Below are 20,027 nucleotides of genomic sequence, written 5' to 3' on the forward strand. Positions count from 1 at the left end.
AAGAATACTGGAGTGGGTTGCCATTTCCTTCTCCAGGGGAACTGTTCAGTTCAGTTCAGTCACTCAGTCAGGTCCAACTCTTTGCGACACCATGAATTGCAGCACACCAGGCCTCCCTGTCCATCACCAACTCCCAGAGCTCACCCAAACCCACGTCCATCGAGTCGGTGATGCCATCGAGCCATCTCATCCTCTGTCGTCCCCTTCTCCTCCTGCCCCCAATCCCTCCCAGCATCAGAGTCTTTTCCAATGAGTCAACTCTTCGCATGAGGTGGCCAAAGTACCGGAGTTTCAGCTTTAGCATCATTCCTTCCAAAGAAATCCCAGGGCTGATCTCCTTCAGAATGCACTGGTTGGATCTCTTTGCAGTCCAAGGGACTCTCAAGGGTTTTCTCCAACACCACAGTTCAAAAGCATCAACTCTTCGGCGCTCAGCTTTCTTCACAGTCCAACTCTCACATCCATACATAACCACTGGAAAAACCATAGCCTTGACCAGACGGACCTTTGTTGGCAAAGTAATGTCTCTGCTTTTGAATATGCTATCTAGGTTGGTCATAACTTTCCTTCCAAGGAGTAAGCGTCTTTTAATTTCATGGCTGCAGTCACCATCTGCAGTGATTTTGGAGCCCCCCAAAATAAAGTCTGACACTGTTTCCACTCTTTCCCCATCTATTTCCCATGAAGTGATGGGACTAGGTGCCATGATCTTAGTTTTCTGAATGTTGAGCTTTAAGCCAACTTTTTCACTCTCCTCTTTCACTTTCATCAAGAGGCTTTTTAGTTCCTCTTCACTTTCTGCCATAAGGGTGGTGTCATCTGCATATCTGAGGTATGGCAAAAGATGGCAACAGCCTAAGTGTCCATCAGTGGGGGACTATTTGTATGTAATTGTGTCTGTGTACCTGCAAAAGCATAGGAAAATACCCATAGACTGATAAGGAAAGATCTCCAAGATACAAAGCTAAAGGAAAAAAGCAAAGGACTTAGAAGTATGCATTTTTCTACATTTCGTGTATTTGTGGGAGACATATCTACTTATGCTTTATTGACTATGCTAAAGCCTTTGACTGTGTGGATCACAACAAACTGTGAAAAATTCTTCAAGAGATGGGAATGCCAGACCACTTTACCTGTCTGGTGGCTCAGACGGTAAAGTGTCTGCTGGCAATGTGGGAGACCTGGGTTCGATCCCTGGGTGAGGAAGATCCTCTGGAGAAGGCAATGGCAACCCACTCTAGTACTCTTGCCTGGAAAATCCCATGGACGGAGGAGCCTGGGGGTCTACAGTTCATGGGGCGCAAAGAGTTGGACATGACTGAGCGATTTCACTTTGGACTTCCCTGGTGGCTTAGACAATAAAGTGTCTGCCTACAATGTGGGAGACCTGGGTTCAATTCCTGGGCTGGGGAGATCTTCTGGAGAAGGTAATGGCAACCCACCCCAGTATTCTTGCCTGGAAAATCCCATGGACAGAGGAGCCTGGTGGGCTACAGTCCATGGGGTCACAAAGAGTTGGACACAACTTAGCGACTTCACTTTATTTCTTTCTTTACCTGTCTCCTGAGAAATATTTATGCAGGTCAAGAAGCAACAGATAGAACTGGACAATGAACAATGGACTGGTTTCAAATTGGGAAAGGCGTATGTCAAGGCTGTATACAGTCACCCTGTTTATTTAACTTATATGCAGAGTACACCACGCGAAATGCCACAATGGATGAAGCACAAGCTGGAATCAAGATTGCCAGAAGAAATATCAATAACCTCAGATATGCAGATGATACCCCCCTTATGGCAGAAAGTGAAGAGGAACTAAAGAGCCTCTTGATGAAAGTGAAAGAGGAGAGTGAAAAAGATGGTTTAAAACTCAACATTCAGAAAACGAAAATCATGGCACCTGGTCCCATCACTTCATGGCAAATAGATGGGGAAACAGTGGAAACAGTGAGAGAATACATTCTTGGACTCTAAAATTACTGCAGATGGTGACTGTAGCCATGAAATTAAAAGACACTTGCTCCTTGGATTCATTTTGATATTTGGCAAAACTAATACAATTTGTAAAGTTTAAAAATAAAATAAAATTTAAAAAAAATAAATAAAAAAGAAAGAAAAGCTATGACAAACCTAGACAAAATATTAAAAAGCAAAGACATTACTTTGCTGACAAAGGTCCATATAGTTAAAACTATGGTTTTTCCAGTAGTCATGTGCAGATGTGAGAATTAGACCATAAAGAAAGCTGAGTGTAGAATTGATGCTTTTGAACTGTGGTGTTGGAGGAGACTCTTGAGAGTCCCTTGGACTGCAAGAAGATCCAACCAGTCCATCCTAAAGGAAATCAGTTCTGAATATTCATTGGAAGGACTGATGCTAAAGCTGGAAACTTTAATATTTTGGCTACCTTATGTGAAGAACTGATTCATTAGAAAAGACCCCGATGCTGGGAAAGATGGAAGGCTGGTAGAGAAGGGGAGTATAGAGGATGAGATGGTTGGATGGCATCACCGACTTGATGGGCATGAGTTTGAGCACGCTCTGGGAGTTGGTGACGGACAGGGAAACCTGACATAGTGCAGTCAATGAGGTCGCAAAGAGTCAGACACGACTGAGAGACTGAACTGACCTGAACTGTGGGAGACATGGGTGTAAGAAGTAAAATATATGCATATTTGCTTGCATTAAAAACAGCATTGGAAGAAGAAAGAGACTAATAAAAATCAGGTGAGGAAGGCAAGATTGGGATACAGAGGTAGGGGCAAGATATCAGCATACAGGTCTTTCTAAACACTTTAGATCTTTTAGATCTATATTACAGGATATTAAAATATCGTGTAAAATAGTCTTTAAGGTGAAAAGTAACTCAAATATACATAGAATACAAGAAGCTATTTATTACTTTCCTTTCTGTTATCAGTGAAAAAATTTATTTTCTACATTACAATCTTGAAGAAATCATATGTCATTTTTCACCTCTAACTGAGATACCATTTTTTCTCTATACTAACTTCACAGCTCTGGCTGGTCCCTTAATTTAAAGAAACAAAACAAAACCAAAATCCTATGAAGAGTTTTGGTGGTGACAGAATGTAGATCTCCTGCATGTCTCCAATGAAAGAGACAACGTCTTAAACATGAAACAAAAGTAAGTGACTGGATATGATTTGTAACTTCAATTTGCATTTTTTTCACCCTCTACAGTAAGCATAACTTTCATAAAATGTATTCAGTTAATGGAGCATGGGAAGTATGGCAAACAACACAACTATTTAAAAACAAGGTCAATTGCAATTTTTTACATATTGTGGCATTAAGGAGATCATTTACATTTAGTCCCCAATGTATGATGAGGACATACAATGGATGGAATATTCTTACATCTCTTAAGAGGCTATATGCTCTTCTCTATGAAATACTGCCACAAACCTCTACAGCTGTAATAGAAATACCCTGGAAACAAGCCAGGTTCCAAAAACCTAGATCTCTGGAAGGCAATATAAACACTTTTTGTCAGTCTCTAACTTCCCTACCACTAAGTTACTAGATGTGTTTGTGTTTATACATGTGTGGTTTACATATACTTCCTCCTACTGCAAACTACTATGATTTAGTAGATAATGATGAAAATGAATGGAGGTACAATAGCTCCACTTGTGGAATGAACATGGAAATGCCTACCTCTTACACTGCAAGCAACAATCAATTAGGTAAAGGTTGGACAATTCTTTTAATTCATCCGAGAAAAGTTCAGGGTCAGTACAAATTAGCAAACATCCATGTGACAAGTATAAAATAACCACATGACTTCCAGATGTGTTAACTGAGGCTTAGACATTAAATAAATTACCCACGGTCTCAACTATGAAGTAAATTCAAAGCTTCAGGCTGCTGAATATTCTAAGAGAATTTTACATATTATTATTTTTTAATTAAATGATTTAAGCATTAATAAAGAAAAAATTCTTTACAACCTCATCTCCTACAAAGTAGAAGCTTCCTTTTATATTTGTGAAGGTTAAGAAGTTACACAAAATTTCTCACCTTTCTATGATAAGATTTTCATTTCTCTGTATCATGAGATCACCATATTGTCTCCATGAATATTTTTCAAAGAATGTTTATATTTACCATGTCCGTAAGTCCCCAAATCAACATCTAAACTCTCTTTTCTCTCTTCTTAGTAATTCAAACAGATCAAAAAAATCTCCCTATAAAACACTCTAAGTATCAGTGTGGCTCTTCATTTCGGAAAATTGCCATCAGGATAAAATGCATGCTTGAGAGCAAGATTTTTCTACCTCAACATGACTGACTTTTTGGCTAGATAATATTTGTTATGGGAGCTCCCTCGTACATTATAGGATGTTCAGCAGCAGCCCTGCTCTCTATCTACTGGATGTCAATATCATCACTCTACTTGCAACAACCAAAAATGTCTTCAGACATTGTCAAATGTCCAAGGGGTGTGGTGAGTAGGAATCACGAGGTTGAGAATCACTGCTAGAGAAGATTACAAAATCCCCATTATTAAAAATTTTAGAAGAAAGAATAGATAATCAGCTTCTGGATAGCTCAGACATTGATACAGAATCTGGTTCTAATAGTTTCTGTTTGGTTTACAGCATCTTTTGAAGTTTTTCTTCTTGTTTGTTTCTATAAATCTCTCCCTCTAAACTTTCTTATAGAGTCAAAATTCTTATAAATCTAACAAATAAGAGAAATGTCCTGAAAATAGTCTTGAATTACCAGTGTACCCATTACTGTAAGGGCTCATGTTTTTCTTGTTAACTTTGACAAAGATGACAAAATGTCAACCTTCCAAATCAGGCTCAAAGCGGGGGTTGTAAGGAGCTATATATGGAAACTAAAAATGAAATACAGGTAATTAGTAATTTAATTACTGACACTCCTGTTTGATTTTTCAGCATAATCACTGTCCTCAAAGGCTGAACTAGTGAGGATTTTGCAAGCTATTAAGAACTGTTTATAGCTTGATTTATTTTTAACTGGATATGAGGCTGCAGCATACTAAAGGCTATTACTAAGGCAGGGGGATGTTTTAATCCCTGTAGAGATTGTCTGGGTAAGTGAGCAAAGACTCTAGCTGACAGTGCAGATAATACAATTCAGTTCCAGGCCAAAGCACTGTATTTGTTTTTGTTGTTTTTCTCCTATCCTATCAGCAGCCTGTCTCCATGGATTTGTCTGGAAAATGATAAACAGTAAAGCAAGCGACCCTCTTCATCCCTCTAAATCGTCCTCCCAGCAAAGACCCCAAGCAAAGTTTTTGGAAGGACTATCATTTTTAAATGTCCACTTACATGTATAGTAGATTACTTAAAACCAATAAACACATAAGAAAATGCACATACAGAGAGATAAGTATGTAGTGCTTCATTCTTTGAAGTTCAAAACACATCAGAGAAAAAAGCCAATGAAGACCATCAAATATTTGCAAGTACATGACATAGGAAATAAAAATATGTGAATGACTCCCCACTAGCTCCTGATAACTATATTACAGTAGATTAGTTGTAAACGAAATCTGATTACTAATAGCCATCTATGTACATGTATTTAAAAAACTCTAACATTCAAATTATCCTCTAAATCAAGGAAATAATAATCTAAAGATACTATATAGATACTAACTTCATCAAAAGTAAATGGCAAATTCATTCTGCAAAATTAAAATATCAAGAAAATAAAGCACATGGAAATATTTAAACAGAATTTCTGTGCCCCAGGGATACTTTTGAAGACTCTTAAAACACTGGTACCAGAAGAAAAAATGTTAATGCTTGGGAATCAGATAAAGAAGAATACAAACAAATTTACTATTCTGTATTTAAGTTTCTATCTTTGTACTTGCAGCCAACTATTTACACAAAATGATTCCACAGCACTATTTCTCTGATGGGAAAGAAACTGAGATCTGAATGATGGAAGTAATTAAGTTTCATATGACTTAACTGATAAATAGACAAATATGAAATACAAAAAAAAAATCCTTAAATCAAGAATCATCTTGAGCAGTATTACTATCTGATATGGAAAGAACAAATTTGACAGACTCAAACAAAAAACTCAAGAGGACTGCCTCCATACCTGAATTTTAATTTCAATGAACTGAGGAACATAGAAAACAAATAGAAATCAACACTTTAGCTCATCAATTTTTGGGGTTTTTCTTTACCTCATTTGTCTTGAGGAGGACTCCACGGTTTCTCTTTGGCATTTATATAAAATAACTAAAAAAAAACCCCATTAAGCTGTCTTTTAAAATAATATTTTCAAAACCAAGAAGAAGGACCATCCATTCAAAGGAAGGAGCCCAGAGCTCTAAATTCATACAATCATTCGGTCATATACTTATTCAACAGATATTAGTTTAAGGCAATTGTTGGTATTAATAAACATTATCCATAAGGTCCTGTATCATTGCAATCATTATCACTATAGTAAGAATTAACGTTTAAATAATGTTTAAATGTGTCATATTTGGGTTAATGGCTTAATGGGTAAAGAACCTGCATGCCAATGCAGGAGACACAGGAGACGTGGGTTCAAGCCCTGGGTCAGGAAAATCCCCTTGAGAAGGAAATGGCAACCCATTCCAGTATTCTTGCCTGGGAAATCCCATGGACAGAGGAGCCTGGCAGGCTACAGTCCATGGGGTCACAAAGAATCGGACATTACTAAGCAACTAAACACACACACACACACACACACCCATTAATGTTTAAATACGTACAAAATAATTTCACTACACTATTATAATTAACCTTTTATTCTTTTTTGGTTTTATGATCTACTCTAAAAGGGGAAAAGTTAAATTTGTGATGAAAAACAGGGAGAAATAAGAGGCAGCTATAAGGAGTCACTTGAAAGTTAGAGAATTAAATATAATATTAAAACTTAAATTTCCCAATTTTTCAAGACTAGGATTCTTTTCCATATGCCACCACAAGACTTGAATGTATAACCATTATCAGAAATACTAATTCCTTCACTGCCCTTTGGTTTCTCAGCCTTTCATCAAGTCAAAAGTTTAATAAGCCTTTTCAGTGTCTTTATTAAATGTAAAATCTGAGAGCTATTTGAGAATGTAGATGTCTATGTAACAAGATAACATCAAATTTTATACTAAACCAGATTACAAGGGTTCATAGGTCATATGCCCTCAAGTCTCAGTGAAAACAATACATTATTTCTTAATGCTTTAAAAATGGAAAACTCACTAAATGAATCGAAGTATTTATTCTTAAAACAACTCAACATCTGAATTTAGTAAAAGTAGAAGTGAATTTTATATAAAGGGCTACAGAATTATGTTATCTCAATTTCTTGGCTAACATGGCTGGCTAATTCCACTTAATGATATGAACAATGTACACTACAGTCATAAAAAGTACCATATAACATCCCACTTTTTTCAGCATTCAGTTTATATAATAAAGATGTCTTTGGTCAATGTTCTTATACACAGTACTTTCAATTAAAAACTTTTGAAATATTAAATATTTTAAATAAAACATTTTGAAAATCATACTGTGATTATGTACATGTGTGTATGTGGCTACATAATGCCTAGTATGTTAATGAGATGAGAGAGGTAAAATGGAAGAATATATGTCAGCTGAAAATTGGAAAGCAATGGCTTTAGCTTTAAAATGAAAGACAAGGAGGCATTTATTTCTTCCATGCACCACTCCCTGAAATTAGGAAACCATTTCCTTTCATAGAACACCCTTTCCGGGTTATTTAGAAGCATACTATGTTACAAAAACTTAAAATTTAAAAGTATAGAGTGCAAATGTACAATATGTAACATTTTTAAATGAAGTATCAACATAGTTATTTGGGGGGTACATCATGACAATATAGGAGAAACTGACATGCTATAGGATAAAGAATAAGGTATTCAGAGACAGAAAGCCCTGCCGTACAATACTGCTTTTATTATTTATTAGTTCTTGAACCATGGCAAGCTATTAATCTCCCTGAACATAAATTTTCTCATCTCTGTAAACAGAAATACTACTTTGCAGGATCATTAGAATTACAGATGCTGTTGCCTGCTCAATTAATTGTAATATTTCTGGATTTTTCTGGTTCCCTTCATATATTCAATTTTTATTTTAATTTTTACCTTAAAAATAATACCAAGACAAAATCCTACAATGAAATGCTTAAAAGCATTTATTCATACTTATATAGGTAGATTTACCTATAATATTCCATATACACATTATACTTTTATCTGGAATACACTTTTACATCTTTGTTTTCCATGAAGAAAATCCTCACTGCTTATAAGAACATTTGGCTTTTCTCACTGTCTGAAGGAATACAGGTTCAGGTCACAAAAGTGAATGTGAAATATCAACTCATGGAAACTTGGCTTCAGAATACCGTTCTCCTTACTAATTTTGCAAACTATGCAGGCAGAGTAATCAACTATCAGCAAAACATACTTACAAATGTAACTAAGAGAAAAAGAAGTTTTATGAGAAATTATTCTTATTATTTTAACAGTAATTAAACGTTTATGCAACCACATTACTTCCTCAAGGTTATCAGAACAATTAACATAAGTTTTAATTATGCACATAAAAGTATGCACTTTTCTTTTCAATAAATAATTTTATTCAATTACACAAAACGATTTTTACTAAACAGTTATCTAACTTTTAAAGAACATATAAAACAAAAAGATATACAATTTAGCCCTGCAGATTTTTTTCATTTTCAATCAACAAAATTATAGCTGACATGAAAACACTGATGCTTTCCAGGTAAGCTAATATAGCTATTAAGAAGAGTATGTAAGGCAGGTCTGCTTCATGCTAACTGCTTACTATGTCTTCCAGGTACTTGAAATACATCAGTAAACAGAACAGAAATCATTGCCTTTATGGAGTAGGACAAGGGGAGATAGAGAGTAATAAACACTGTAAGTACACTATATGATAATAGTGTGTGTGTGTGTGTGTGTGTGTGTGTGTGTATAAACAACTGAGTAGCCTAGAAGAGAATCAGGAAAACCAGAGAAAAGGAATTGAAGTATCTCTGGTGTCATAACTGATAAGGCTATTGCCTAAGAGATGCAGTATTATTACTGTTTCAGAAATTAGATCTGTCTTATGAGTATTTCATAGCTCTAATAACTCCCACTAGCTTTCTGCAACTGGTGTTATAATTAGTAATAAAAGTGAGAGTCAAACATGTTTGTAGAACATTGGTTTTGCCTCTCCATCACTTAGCACATGGCCTGGCACATAAAAGATGCTCAATAAGTATTTATTGATGACAATCCAAGCCATAAATAGTTTATCTGAACAGTTTTGTTCCCAAAATTTGTTCAGGGGTTTTCTTCAAGGGTCAGACAATAAATATTTTCAGACTGTCAGCCAAACAAGTAATGAGTGTGGCTGTGTTCCAATAAAACTTAATGTATAAAAAACATGCAATCAGCACAGGAGTTTTCCAATCTCTTCTTAGTTTATTCTATATCTAATTGGCTGAAGTCTTGAGTTAAAATTTCCTTCAAGAATAAAGGCAAATTAATCACCTACTTGCAAATATTTACTTTTTCAATTCTAATCAACTAACTCAAATAAACGAAACATAATTACAGCAATAACAACACAGGCAAACTCCACGTCTCCCTCCCTGTTTTGTCTTTTCTCTTTTCCTTTCCCTCTCTCTTTTAAGTGAAAATTGGAGACTCACTCAAACTGGGACAGAAGTTACTACACTAGCTAATGTCATCCCATAGGTTTTGTGAGAGAGCGCGCACACACACACACACGCGCAGCACTACCAGCCATCTGGTAATACAATGCAAATATCAGAGACTGAATTCAGGTAAATAAAGGCAAATGCAGAAGCTGCTCGAAGTACTAAATAAGCAAACAATTCAAAGACATTAAGTCTGATACAGAATTTAAGAATTAATTTAGTTAGTGGCTCAGAGTGTGAGTTTGGAAATTGTGTGAATTTGTTAAACTGTCAACTCCAATGAAGCAGACAATTTACTTAAATCTTTTAAAGTAATAGTTTCCTCAACTGTAAACCGGGGGCAATAACAGCGCCAACCTCATAAAGTCACTGCACTCAATAAAATATCAGCCTTCTACTGGCCTTTGAAAGAGCACACCTACATTTTATCCAGAGGAGGAAATGAGTACATCATTAAGACTGAAAATAAAGGATTAACGAAAGAGAACTCTTAAATCTCCAAAAGTATGCTGCTGCTGCTGCTAAGGCGCTTCAGTCGTGTCTGACTCTGTGCGACCCCATAGACGGCAGCCCACCAGGCTCCCCCTATCCCTGGGATTCTCCAGGCAAGAATGCTGGAGTGGGTTGCCATTTCCTTCTCCGATGCTAAATGTGCTTAAAAACATAATTTTGCTTACCTGCCCACACATTAACATTTAATTCCTTCACCTGTCTACTTACATAAACTATACCACCTCTTGTTTTTATTTTATTAGATCATAACCCCTTTTTTGTACTGTAATACAAAAAAAGTTTGAGAATCAAGATTTCCAAAAGGTGACTATTATGATTGACTTATACTTCTTTTCTCCTTAACAAAATATAACTAAATAAGTCTGTCGTCAAATATGTAACCTTTGGACCATAAATTTTATTGGCATAAGAGATTAAAAGGTTACTGGAAGGTAAACATTATTACTTGATATGCAATATGATGATTGGTCTAAAGCACTGATCTGACTCACTTGCACTGTCCCCTCCAGGAGACAAGAGTATAATCTAGTGTTTAAAAAAAATATGAAGGAAAAGTATATTTTCATAATTTTAGTTACACTTTATTACAATAAAAACTAGATTAAAAACTGTCCATGATACATGTGTAACAAGTTAACTGACTTTGGTACTTAATAACTTCTCTAAAATATTTATTTGTAAAATCTCTAGTTTGCCAAATTTTTGTTAAGAAACCAAATTCTCTAATCATTCCAGCATCAAAATTCTAACACCTACTTCTGTCCTCAAAGCTGGGTAGCACTGTCTGAAAGCAAAATCTGCTAAGGTAGTTCTGAGCTTACCGAGGCATTGACAGAGGAAGGTCTGCATAAATGGGTTATAAGAAGACAAACACTAGGAAAAGAGCCAGGATGTGTGAGGCTTTACCTCCAAGAAAGTACTACTGGGAAGAAACTGTTGCTGAAATAAACTTGACCTTTCTTCCTTTGCATTTACAATTAAAACATGTTGCTCCCCCCACCCCCCAAATGTGTTTAATGGTCACATTTATTGAAATTCACTTTAAATAGTGTAAAATTCTCTATTTTTAGTTTTATAGACAGAAACATTTTGACAAACACACACAGTCCAATGATCATCAGTATAACCAAAACACAAACTACAAAATACATATAACCAAAACACAAACTTCCATCATTCCAGAAAGTTTCCTCATTGCACTCTGTGGTCCATGGCCCTTCCCTCCAACTATCAAATCCGATTTCTGATCCTATCATCCTGCCTTTCGGAGAAGGCAATGGCAACCCACTCCAGTACTCTTGCTTGGAAAACCCCATGGACGGAGGAAGCTCTTAGGCTGCAGTCCATGGGGTTGTGAAGAGTCGGACGTGACTGAACGACTTCACTTTCACTTTTCACTTTCATGCATTGGAGAAGGAAATGGCAGCCCACTCTAGTGTTCTTGCCTGGAGAATCCCAGGGACAGTGGGGCCTGGTGAGCTGCCGTCTAAGGGGTCGCTCAGTCAGACACAACTGAAGCAACTTAGCAGCAGCAGCATTCTGCTCTTGCACACTGTCCCATGAATGGGACATTGTGTAGCCTGTCTTCTTTTATCGAGCATGACAATTCTAAGATTTCGTTCATCTTGTTGCATATATCAGTTTATGTCTTTTTATAGCTGAACAGTACTTCACTGTAGGAACATATCGTAAGTTCTTTATCCATTCATCAGCTGATAGACATTTGGGCCTGTTTTGATAATTGCAAACAAAGCTGCTTTAAAAAGTTTAACTTAAAGGTCTTCATGTGGACAAATATTTTAATTTGTGTTGGACAAACACCTAGGATTAGAGTTGCTATACATATGATAAGGATATATTTAACTATATAAGAAATTTTTTATTAAAAAAATACAAAGATTGATACCTTCACTAAAACAGGATACTAAATGGATGGTACACCATAGTTCTTATGAGAGGGAACACACTACTAATCCTGCAATTTATCAAGTTAAGGAATACACTGTGTGCTAAGTCCCTTCAGTAACGTCCGACTCTGCGACCCCATGGACTGCAGTCCACCAGGCTCCTCTGTCCATGGGATTCTCCAGGCAAGAATACTGGAATGGGTTGCCATTTCCTTCTCCAAAGGAACACACTGGTACTGTGTAAAATATAGATTGCTTACATTGAACTAGAATCACTTCGATAATATATGCAAATTCCCCAGCACATACCTGGTGCACAGTATATGCCTAATGACTGTTCTCTCTACACTGTTCAAATTCCCATTTTCTTAATGTTCTCAACTCCCCCAAACCCAAATTTACATAAACCCCCAGTTAAATGTAAATCACTGTTTGTTAAGTAAGCTATACAAAAGAAGAGACAAAAATTTCAACCACTGTTTTTTTTTATTTATAATTTTATTTATTTTTGGCTGGGCTGGGTTTTCGTTGCTGCACGAGCTTTTCTCTAGTTGCAGCTAGTGGGGGCTACTCTAGCTGTGGTACACTGGCTTCTCACTGTGGCTTCTCCTGTTGGGGAGCATGGGCTCTAGGGTGTGCGGGCTTCAGTAGTTGCACCACATGGGCTCAGGAGTTGTGGCTCCCAGGCTCTAAAGCACAGGCTCAGCAGTTGTGGTGCATGAGCTTTACTGATCCATGGCACAGGGGATCTCCCCGGACCAGGGATAGAACCCATGTCTCCTGCATTTGGCAGATGGGTTCTTTACCACTAAGACACAGGGAAGCCCTCAACTACTTTTTAAAGCAAAACCAATCCCACTCATTCCTTTAAGCTGTTCATTTATCAGTTGCAGAAGAGAAGCCTCTAACAGCAGCAGATCGCAAGTAATATCCATTGTGTGTGTGTGTGTGTGTGTGTGTTATATATATATATATATACACACACACACATACCACATCTTCTCTATTCAGCCGTTTATGGACACGGGTTATTTTCATATCTTAGCTATTGTGAATAGTTTATTTCATATCTTGAATAATATGAATACTGGGATGCATGCATTTTCTTGGAAATTGAGTTTGTGGGGTTTTTTTTAGTATATATATCCAGGAGTGGGATTGCCTGCTGGCTCATATGGTAACTCTATTCTTAGATTTTTTGAGGCATCTCCATATTGTTTTCCATAGTGACTACAATTTAGATTCTAACCATCAGTGTTAGTTCAGTTCAGTTCAGTCGCTCAGTCGTGTCCGACTCTTTGCGACCCCATGAATCGCAGCACACCAGGCCTCCCTGTCCATCACCAACTCCCGGAGTTCACTCAGACTCATGTGCATCAAGTCGGTGATGTCATCCAGCCATCTCATCCTCTGTGGTCCTCTTCTCCTCCTGCCCTCAGTCCCTCCCAGCATCAGGGTCTTTTCCAATGAGTCAACTCTTTGCATCAGGTGGCCAAAGTATTGGAGTTTCAGCCTCAGCATCAGTCCTTCCAATGAACACCCAGGACTGGTCTCCTTTAGGATGGACTGCTTGGATCTCCTTGCAGTCCAAGGGACTCTCAAGAGTCTTCTCCAGCACCACAGTTCAAAAGCATCAATTCTTCAGTGCTCAGCTTTCTTTATAGTCCAACTCTCACATCCATACATGACAACTGGAAAAACCATAGCTTTGACTAGTCAGACCTTTATTGGCAAAGTAATGTCTCTGCTTTTTAATATGCTGTCTAGGTTGGTCATAGCTTTCCTTACAAGGAGCAAGAGTCTTTCAATTTCATGGCTGCAATCACCATCTGCAATGATTTTAGAGCCCCCCAAAATAAAGTCTGTCACTCTTTCCATTGTTTCCCCATCTATTTTCCATGAAGTGTTGGGACTGGGTGCCATGATCAGATAAAGAAAAACAAATTACTATGTACAAAAAGATAAACAACAAAAGTATATTGTGTAGTACTGAGGATTATAACCATTATATTCTGATAACTGTTAATGGAGGATAAATTTAAAAATATTGTATCACTATACTGTACATCTGAAACTAACATAATACTGTAAATCAACTATACTTCAATCAATAGGTAAAATAAATGAATAAATTAAAATGCAATTGATGACTAAAATAAATGAAAGCAATACATCCTACATGCAGGAAACATTTCAGGTGAGCATCACCATCTTGTGTTCAAAAACAGTAATTGCAGTACCAAATTTATTGTCAAATATAGAACACAGATGATAATAGAGACCAAAGTATGAGATCTAAAATCCATTTTTCAAATTTACTCTAATGTATACACCAATAATTACTGCATACAAAGTTTACACTGTTCATGTTTTATGATTATAATACTTCAAAATTTACCTGTATTTCAAATTAGATGGCACATATCTTAAGAACTGAATTTTCTTATATGCCCCATCTGATACTTTTGTACACCACTTCCAAACACACAAATACAAAAGAAAATATAATGCCAGACCAAAATATGGCATATTACTGTTAACCCTCTATAAGCACTTTAAAAATAATCACCAAACTAGCTCTTCTATTTGACTTTAAAATAGTCAAAAAATGGCTCCAGATTTAGTTCTTGGCTACACTTAACATTAGTTCCCAAACATGAGATTCTATAGGTATTTATAATCCAAGAGAAGATTTTTCAACTTTAAAAATGACTCAATTCTGAATAATCATAGTCAGACATTTCTGGTGTAACTCAGAATTATTTTTACATTAATAGAAGGTTTTAAACAGCATAGTAAATAGACCAAAATATTACAGGCTGAACAGACAACTATGAAAAGAGAAAATATGCAGCTCAACAAGTTTTCCTTTTTTAAAGAGTAATAAATTTTCAGGGAAGAAGTTAAGGTGTTTTTCAACTGTCAGCTAAGTTTTCTATTTCACAACAGTACCTTTAAGGCTGATTTATGGCTCTCCCCCAACCCCAATTTTCTGACAATCAAGTGGTTAAAAAGAAAAGTCACTTTTGCATCTGGATGATATTTGCCTACTTTATAACCTGTATGAAGAAAGGAACTTTTCAAAAACAAGAACATTTGAAAAGGTGATACCTGAAAAAAAAACTTAAAAAAAAAAAAAAGAGCATAAAACCTCAAAAGCCAAAACAAAAACTCCAGAAATTTGTTTGGTAAATATCAACCTTTAATGCAGCATTTGGAATCTCTATTACTATCTATCTCTGTGTCACAAAATAAAAGAACTGAGAACCTTAAAGACATATTACAGATTATGTGGTACATCTTTGACAGGTACAGAAATGAGGTCCAGAGAGGCTAAATAATTTCAAAGAATACACTGTTTGATAGCAACAGAGCTTGAGTTACAAACCAAGATCTCTTTGTATCAGTCACTTTTCTTTTTTTTTTCCCCCTAAATAGGCTCATTTCGAGATATAATTTACATACCATAAAATATACTCATTTATGTGTACATTCAATATTTGTAGTACAACCATCAACAAAATCTAGTTTTATAGTATTTTCAGCATCTGGAAAATTTCCCTTAGCAGCTTTGCCGTCAATCTCTTCTCCCACACCTGTTGTTGTTCAGTTGCTAAGTCATGTTCAACTTTTTTTGACCCCACGGACTGTAGTACACCAGCCTTCCCTGTCCTTCACTATCTCCTAGAGTTTGCTCAAACTCATGTCCATCGAGTCAGTGATGCCATCCAACCAGCTCATCCTGTCACCCCCTTCTGTTGCCCTCAATCTTTCCCAGCACCACGGTCTTTTCCAATGCGTCAGCTCTTTGCATCAGGTGGCCAAAGTACTGGAGCTTCAGCTTCAGCACTAGTCCTTCCAATGAATATTCAGGGCTGACTTTAGGATTGAGTGGTTTGCTCCTCCAAGGGTTAGCATCGGACAATAACCTGCTTTTTATTTTTACAGGTTTGACTTCTCTAGAAAGTTCATACAAATGGAATAATACAATATATAATCTTTTCTACTTTCTTTTACTTAGAGAAATATCCTTGAATTTCACTCATGTTGTGTGTATCAGTTATTCATTCCATTTTTATTGAAGTATAACTGACTTCCAATATTATATTAGCAATGGCAACCTACTCTAGTACTCTTGCCTGGAAAATCCCATGGGCGGAGGAGCCTGATGGGCTATAGTCCATGGGGTCGCAAAGAGTCGGACACGACTGAACGACTTCACTTTCAGTTTTCACTTTCCTGCATTGGAGAAGGAAATGGCAACCCACTCCAGTGTTCTTGCCTGGAGAATCCCAGGAATGGGGGAGTCTGGTGGGCTGCCGTCTCTGGGGTGGCACAGAGTTGGACACGACTGAAGCGACTTAGCAGCAGCAGCATACAAGAGTGACTTGGCATTTTTATACATTATGTAAGGATCATCATAGTAAATCTACTTAATGTCACTACACAAAGTTATGACAATGTTATTGACTATATTTCCTATGCTGTACAATTATATCTTTATTACTTATCTTATACCTGGAAGTTTATAACCCTTAATCCTTTTCACTTATTTTACCTATCCTCTCACTCACCTCTACTCTAGTAACCACTAGTTTATTCTTTCTATCTATGACTCTATTTGTTTTGTTAAGTCTGTTCATTTGTTACACTTTTCAGGTTTCACATGTAAGTGAAATACAGTATTTATCTTTCCAACTTTCTTCTTTACCATAGCACACTCAAGGTTCATCCAAGTTGTCCCAAATGCCAAGATTATAATTTTTTATGGCTTAGTAATATTCCGTGTATGTGTGTGTGTGTGTGTGTGTGTGTGCGTGTGTGTATATATATATGAAGTGAAGTCGCTCAGTCATGTCCGACTCTTTGTGACCCCATGGACTGTAGCCTACCAGGCTTCTCTGTCAATGGGATTTTCCAGGCAAGAGTACTGGAGTTGGTTGCCATACATGTATATGTGTATATATATATATGCATGCATGCGTGCTCAGTCGCTCAGTCGTGACTGACTCTTGTGACTTCAAGAACTGTGGTCTACCAGGCTCCTTTGTCCACAGAATTTTCCAGGCAAAAATACTGGGTGAGTTGCCATTTCCTACTCCAGGTTATCTTCCTGACCGAGGGATCAAACCCCCATCACCTACACTGGCAGGTGGATTCTTTAGCACTGAGACAAGCAAGGAAGCCCCTATGTATATGTGTATACATTATCTACAGCTCATGTCTTCTTTACCCACTCACTTATCATTGAGCACTTACGTTGCTTCCTTACCTTGGCTGTTGTAAATAATGCTGCAGTAAGCACTGGGATGCGTCTCTCTTCTTGCAGTGTTACTGTTTCTCAAATAAATACTGAGAAGTGGAATTTCTGAATAATATGGCAATTTCTATTTAATCTATTCCAATCCTAAAGAAAGGCAATGCCAAAGAATGCTCAAACTACCGCACAATTGCACTCATCTCACATGCTAGTAAAGTAATGCTCAAAATTCTCCAACCCAGGCTTCAGCAATACGTGAACCGTGAACTTCCAGGTGTTCAAGCTGGTTTTAGAAAAGGCAGAGGAACCAGAGATCAAATTGCCAACATACGCTGGATCATTGAAAAAGCAAGAGAGTTCCAGAAAAACATCTACTTCTGCTTTATTGACTATGCCAAAGCCTTTGACTGTGTGGATCACGATAAACTGTGGAAAATTCTGAAAGAGATGGGAATACCAGACCACCTGATCTGCCTCTTGAGAAATTTGTATGCAGGTCAGGAAGCAACAGTTAGAACTGGACATGGAACAACAGACTGGTTTCAAATAGGAAAAGGAGTACGTCAAGGCTGTATATTGTCACCCTGCTTATTTAATTTCTATGCAGAGTACGTCATGAGAAACACTGGGCTGGAAGAAGCACAAGCTGGAATCAAGGTTTCTGGGAGAAATATTAGTAACCTCAGATATGCAGATGACATCACCCTTATGGCAGAAAGTGAGGAGGAACTAAAAAGCCTCTTGATGAAAGTGAAAGAGGAGAGTGAAAAAGTTGGCTTAAAGCTCAACATTCAGAAAACGAAGATCATGGCATCTGGTCCCATCACTTCATGGGAAATAGATGGGGAAACAGTGGAAACAGTGTCAGACTATTTTTTTTTGGCTCCAAAATCACTGCAGATGGTGACTGCAGCCATGAAATTAAAAGACGCTTACTCCTTTGAAGGAAAGTTATGACCAACCTAGATAGCATATTCAAAAGCAGAGACATTACTTTGCCAACAAAGGTCCGTGTAGTCAAGGCTATGGTTTTTCCTGTGGTCATGTATGGATGTGAGAGTTGGACTGTGAAGAAAGCTGAGCGGTGAAGAATTGATGCTTTTGAACTGTGGTGTTGAAGACTCTTGAGAGTCCCTTGGACTGCAAGGAGATCCAACCAGTCCATTCTGAAGGAGATCAGCCCTGGGTGTTCGTTGGAAGGAATGATGCTAAAGCTGAAACTCCAGTATTTTGGCCACCTGATGCGAAGAGTTGACTCATTGGAAAAGACTCTGATGCTGGGAGGGATTAGGGGCAAGAGGAGAAGGGGACGACAGAGGATGAGATGGCTGGATGGCATCACTGACTCGATGGACGTGAGTCTGAGTGAACTCAGGGAGTTGGTGATGGACAGGGAGGCCTGGCATGCTGCGATTCATGGGGTCGCAACGAGTCGGACACGACTGAGTGACTGATCTGAACTGAATATTTGTTATCTTCTTTATAATAGCATTCTGACAGGTATAAGGCAATATATCATTGTGGCTTTAATTTGCAATTCCCTGATGACTATGATGTTGAGCATCATTTCATGTATCTGTTGGTCATCTGTGTCCACTTTGGAAAAATGTGTATTCTTTGCCTAGTTTTTAACCGAGTTGTTTACTGATGTTGACTTGTATCAGTTCTTTGAACATTTTGAATATTACTCCCTTATTGGATATATCATTGCTAATATCTTCTCCCATTCAGCAGGTGGAAGCCTTTTCATTTTATTGATAGTTTTTTTTCACTGTGCAAAAGCTTTTATTTTGATGTAGTCCCATTTGTTTATTTTGCTTTTGTTGCCTTTGCCTCAGAAGGCAGATTCAAAAAATATTGCTATGACCAATCTTAAAGAACTTACTATGCTTTCTTCTAGGACTTTTGTAATTTTAGGTCTTATATTTTAATCTATTTTGAGTTTATTTGCACGTAGTATAAGAAAGTGATCCAGTTTGATTCTTTCACATGCTGCTGTCCAACTTTCCCAACATCATTTATTGAAGAGACTGTCTTTTCCCCACTGTACCTTCTTGACACCACTGACATAATTAAGTGACTATACAAGCACAGATTTATATCTAGGTTCTCTATTTTGCTCTGTTGATCTATATGTCTATTTCTGTGCCAGTATCATACTATTTTGCTTACTACACTTTGTAGTATAGTTAGAAATCAGGGAGCATGATGATTGCTACTTGGTTCTTCTCTCACGAGGCTGCTTTGGCTATCCTTTATGAGTTCATACAAATTTTCAGGATTATTTGTTCTAGCTCTGTGAAAAATTCCCCTGGAATTTTGATAGGGATTGACTCTGAGACTGATGTGGATAGTAGGGACATTTAAAAATATTAATGCTTTTAATCCATAAGCACAGTATATCTTTCCATTTGAGTCATATTTAATTTCCTTCATTAACATCTTATAACTTTTGGAGTACAGGTCTTCACTTCTATGTTTAAATTAATTTCTAAGTATTTTATTTTTGATGCAATTGTAAATGAAGAGCCTTCTTAGTTTCTCTGATAGTTTTTTGTTAATATATAGAAATGCAACAGATACTTGTATATTAATATTGC

At 37.1% G+C, this 20,027-nt stretch overlaps 1 protein-coding gene across 8 annotated transcripts in view; it reads right to left on the reverse strand.

The window, feature by feature from the left end:
* The window catches only part of AFG2A (AFG2 AAA ATPase homolog A), a 332,309-nt gene that overhangs the window by 199,886 nt on the left and 112,396 nt on the right, over positions 1-20,027 (reverse strand). Inside the window, exon 15 of one of the 8 annotated variants that reach the window (XM_070770149.1) lies at positions 1-14,079. This exon is cut by the window's left edge and continues 38,340 nt beyond it. The exons of the other annotated variants lie outside the window; for them this stretch is intronic. Within the exon in view, the coding sequence (XP_070626250.1) occupies positions 14,008-14,079 (72 nt within the window). The 3' untranslated portion in view covers positions 1-14,007. The remainder of the gene's footprint in view (positions 14,080-20,027) is intronic. 8 annotated transcript variants of the gene reach the window in all.

Source organism: Bos indicus, chromosome 17, assembly GCF_029378745.1.
Source record: "Bos indicus isolate NIAB-ARS_2022 breed Sahiwal x Tharparkar chromosome 17, NIAB-ARS_B.indTharparkar_mat_pri_1.0, whole genome shotgun sequence".
NCBI classification, from domain to species: domain Eukaryota; kingdom Metazoa; phylum Chordata; class Mammalia; order Artiodactyla; family Bovidae; genus Bos; species Bos indicus.